The 5,187-nt window shown below is 44.1% G+C and overlaps 1 protein-coding gene across 1 annotated transcript in view; it reads left to right on the plus strand.

The window, feature by feature from the left end:
• Positions 1 to 4,244: 4,244 nt before the first annotated feature.
• The window catches only part of LOC112076484 (FHF complex subunit HOOK-interacting protein 1A-like), an 8,029-nt gene continuing 7,086 nt past the window's right edge, over positions 4,245 to 5,187 (plus strand). The window contains exon 1 of the mRNA XM_024143250.2: positions 4,245 to 4,490. Within this exon, the coding sequence (XP_023999018.1) occupies positions 4,386 to 4,490 (105 nt within the window). The 5' untranslated portion in view covers positions 4,245 to 4,385. The remainder of the gene's footprint in view (positions 4,491 to 5,187) is intronic.

Here is a 5,187-nt window from a genome sequence, read left to right on the forward strand (position 1 = left end):
CCGGTGAAAAAATTGGCCCCAGAGTTTGGCCGGGGGTAGCCCATCATTGTAACTAATAATTTCTTCTTAATTGGCTTCCCTAGTTAAATAAAATAAAAATAAAATAAATACAAATAATTATAAATAAATGCTGTCTGTTTTAGATTACCCTCAACACTCTAATGGGGAAATTGTTCCTAGATCTGTAGGGGGGAAACGTCACCCCAGAGCCATGTTGTCGACTCATTCTGTAAATAAAAACTAAGTTTCCCCTAGCCACAGATCTAGGATCAGCTTCTCCTCCCCCAATCCTAATCTTAACCATTAGCGGAAGAAATGCAAAACTGCCCAAGATCAGCGTCTAGGAGTTAACTACACTCTACTCAGACTGTGACGTGTGAGAGACCTGTCATGGCAACCTGAGGTCAGGGGTCAGGGTGTGATGATTGGAGCGGTTGTCCAGGAAAAGAGCCTGTTTAAGATAGCTTTAGTGTTATGTCATGATGAACACTCTGGTCACAGACTGACTGTTTTTTTTTACCTACAGTGCACTCAAGTGTGTGCGTGTGTGTGTGTGGGTGTGTGTGTGTGTGTGTGTGTGTGTGTGTGTGTGTGTGTGTGTGTGTGGTGTGTGTGTGTGTGTGTGTGTGTGTGTGTGTGTGTGTGTGTGTGTTGTGTGGTGTGTGTGGGGTGTGTGTGTGTTGTGTGTTGTGTACACACAAGTTACAGTAATAAACAGTGTTTCCTAACAGTAAGGTGCTATACAGAAGTAGGTACTATATCCTACTATGTTAATAAACTCAGCAAAAAAAGAAACGTTCCTTTTTCGGGCCTGTATTTCCGAAGATAATTCATAAAAATCGAAATAACTTCACAGATTTCATTATAAGGGTTTTAAACACTGTTCCATGCTGTTCAATGACCATAAACAATTAATGAACATGCACCTGTGGAACGGTCTTTAATAAGACACTAAACAGCTTACAGACGGTAGGCAACTAAGGTCATAGTTATTAAAACTTAGGACACTAAAGAGGCCTTTCTACTGACTCTGAAAAACACCAAAAGAAAGATGCCCAAGGTCCCTGCTCATCTGTGTGAACGTGCCTTAGGCATGTGCAAGGAGGCATGAGGACTGCAGATGTGGAGGGCAATACATTGAAATGTCCGTATTGTGAGATGCCTAAGGCAGCGCTACAGGGAGACAGGACGGACAGCTGTCCTCGAGTGGCAGACCACGTGTACAACACCTGCACAGGATCGGTACATCCGACACTCACACCTGCGGACAGGTACAGGATGCCAAACAACAACTGCCGGAGTTCCACCAGGAACGCACAATCCCTCCATCAGTGTCAGACTGTCCGCAATTAGGCTGAGAGAGGCTGGACTGAGGGCTTGTAGGCCTGTTGTGGAGGCAGGTCCTCACCAGAACATCACCGGACAACAGTCGCTATGGGCACAAACACCACCGTCGCTGGACCAGGCAGGACTGGCAAAAAGTCTCTTCACTGACGAGTCGCGGTTGTTGTCTCACCAGGGGTGATGGTCGGATTCGCGTTGTAGTCGAAGGAATGAGCGTTACACCGAGAGCTGTACTCTGGGCGGGATGATATTGGAGAAGGGGTCGTCATGGTTGGCATGTGATCGAAAGATGATCGACGAGCTTGGTTGTCATGCAGGCAATCTACGCTGATGCTACAGGAAGAGTATCCTCTAACCTCATGTGTACCTCGTCCTGCGCCTCTCTGAACTGACCTCCAGCATGACATGCACCAGCCATACTGCTCGTTCTGTGGTGATTTTCCTGCAATACAGGAATGTCAGTGTTCTGCATGGCCAGGAGAGCCTGGATCTCAATCCCATTGAGCACGTCTGGGACCTGTTGGATCGGAGGGTGAGGGCTAGGGCCATTCCCCAGAAATGTCTGGGAACTTGCAGGTGCTTGGGGAAGAGTGAGGTAACATCTCACAGCAAGAACTGGCAAATCTGGTGGAGTCCATGAGGAGAGAGATGCACTGCAGTACTTAATGCAGCTGTGGCCACACCAGATACTGACTGTTACTTTTGATTTTTGACCCCCCATTGTCAGGGACACATTATTCCATTTCTTTTAGTCACATGTCTGTGTAACTTGTTCAGTTTATGTCTCAGTTGTTGAATCTTATGTTCATACATATTTACACATGTTAAGTTTGCTGAAAATAAACGCAGTTGACATTGAGGTTTATATCGTACTTTGGTACTATATCCTACTATATACGTGCTATTCTATTGGTATATATTGTTATGGTTACTATATGTACTATACTATATGGTACTATATCCTTTATGGTACTATATCCTGTTATGGTACTATTATCCTACTATGGTACTATACTCCTGTTATGGTACTATATCCTACTATGGTACTATATCCTGTTATGGTACTATATCCTACTATGGTACTATATCCTATTCTATGGTACTATATTACTATGGTACTATATCCTGTTATGGTACTATATCTGTATATATTCTACGGTACTATATATGCTGTTATGGTACTATATCTGACTATGGTACTATATCCTGTTTGGTATATATCCTATATGGTACTATAATCCTACTATGGTACTATATCTAACTATGTACTATATCCTACTAGGTACTTAGCGCGTACACACACACACACACACACCCACACACACAACACACACACACACACACACACACACACACACACACACAACACACCACACACACACACACGAAACGACTACACACACAGCAGATTATCAGAGACATAGGAAATGACTAGTAAATCCCTCAGACAGCCTCAATCAACCCATGCCCTGTTGCCGCTGTACACACACAACAGATTATCATACAGATGGTGAGAGGGGATTGTGAAGTGATTCTCCCGTCACCACTGCAGGAACGTGCTGTGTGTGTGTGTGTGTGTGTGTGTGTGTGGTGTGTGTGTGTGTGTGTGTGTGTGTGTGTGTGTGTGTGTGTGTGTGTGTGTGTGTGTGTGGTGTGTGTGTGTGTGTGTGTGTGTGTGTTGTGTGTGTGTGTGTGTGTGGTGTGTGGTGAGTGCAGTACATCTGCAGTCTGTCTGGGACACGGATGCACATTGATGTCCACAACTGGAACAGCTTTGTTATCATTATCAATGTACTATGGCCACCCTGACAACAGCTTGTTATCTACATGTACTATGGCACATGACAACAGCTTGTTATCTACATGTACTATGGCCACCATGAACAAAGTTTGTTATCTCATGTACTATGGCCACATGTCAACAGCTTGTTATCTATGTACTATGGCCACCTGACAACAGCTTGTTATCTACATGTACTATGGCACCTGACAAGCTTGTTATCTACATGTACTATTGGTGCACACTGGTAACAGCTTGTTATCTACATGTACTATGGTCCCCATGGACAACAGCTTGTTATCTACATGTACTATGGCACTCCTGGTAACAGCTTGTTATTACATGTACTATTGGTCACCCTGGTAACAGCTTGTTATCTACATGTACTATGCACCTTGGTAACAGCTTGTTATCTACATGTACTATGGCCAACTGTAACAGCTTGTTTTATCTACATGTACTATGGCCACCATGGACACAGCTTGTATATTACATGTACTAATGGCCAACTGAACAGCTTGTTATCTACATGTACTATGGCCAAACCTGGTAACAGCTTGTTATCTACATGTACTATGGCAACCTGAAAACGCCTTGTTATCTACATGTACGTATGGCACATGAAAAGCTTGTTTATTCTACATGTACTATGGGTACCTGGTAAAGCTTGTTATCTACATGGTAGCTATGGCCCACGCATTAAGAAGGAAAGAAATTCCACAAATTAACAGGAGTGCCTTGTTAAAAGTTAATTGAAATGCATTCCAGGTGACTACCTCATGAAGCTGGTTGAGAGAATGCCAAGAGTGTGCAAAGCTGTCATCAAGGCAAAGGTTGGCTACTTTGAAGAATCTCAAATACAAAACATGATTCCATATGTGTTATTTCATAGTTTTGCTGTCATCACTATTATTCAACAATATTATTCTATAAATAGTAAAAATAAAGAAAAACCCTGGAAAGAGGCGTGTCTAAACTTTGACTGGTACTGTATAAGATTAAGTGTTTTTTTATCCCAGGACCCCTGATAAACAGTGACATTTTCTTACTTATTTATCCCAATATCAACGTTATCAATGTTTTTGTGTTTTTTTTCTGCTGATTCTCTCTCCTGAGGCCCCCCATGTGCCAACCTGCACCGGAGAAGTTGTTGATTCTGGGGTGAGTGTGAGGAGTACCTCCCCTGCTCTCTCCACTTCCACCCTGCCATCCCCTACTCCACACCGAGACATGGTTTAGCCCAACCTGTCCAGCAGTCAAGATGATGGCCTCTGTGGTTGCCAACGGAAACAGGAAGACGTCACTGTCCCTGAAAGGGGTGGACCCAGAAACCTGCATGATCGTCTTCAGAAACCACTGGGCACAGGTAGATACTCACCTGTCTGTCTTACTGTCTACCTGTCTGTCTTACTGTCTACCTGTCTGTCTGTACACACCTGTCTGTCTTACTGTCTACCTGTCTGTCTTACTGTCTACCTGTCTGTCTTACTGTCTACCTGTCTGTCTTACTGTCTACCTGTCTGTCTGTACACACCTGTCTGTCTTACTGTCTACCTGCCTGTCTGTATACAACTGTCTGTCTTACTTTCTACCTGCCTGTCTGTATACACCTGTCTGTCTTACTGTCTACCTGTCTGTCTGTATACACATGTCTGTCTGTATACACATGTCTGTCTTACTGTCTACCTGTCTGTCTGTACATACCTGTCTGGTTATCTGTCTACCTGCCTGTCTGTCTGTCTGTCTGTCTACCTGCCTGTTTATCTACCTGTCTACCTGCCTGTTTATCTACCTGTCTACCTGCCTGTCTATCTACCTGTCTACCTGCCTGTTTATCTACCTGTCTATCTGTTAGACAGTAGACAGACAGACAGCGTAGACAGGTAGATAGGACAGGCAGGTAGACAGACAGGCAGGTTAGACAGACAGGACAGGAACAGGCAGGTAGACAAGGCCAGGTAGACCAGGTAGATAGACAGGCAGGTAGACAAGGCAGGCCAAGTGTAGACAGACAGACCAGACAGGACAGGTCAGACAGATAACCAGACCAGGTTGTCAGATGT

The sequence above is a fragment of the Salvelinus sp. IW2-2015 genome, unplaced genomic scaffold (genome assembly GCF_002910315.2).
Source record: "Salvelinus sp. IW2-2015 unplaced genomic scaffold, ASM291031v2 Un_scaffold3782, whole genome shotgun sequence".
NCBI classification, from domain to species: Eukaryota; Metazoa; Chordata; class Actinopteri; order Salmoniformes; family Salmonidae; genus Salvelinus; species Salvelinus sp. IW2-2015.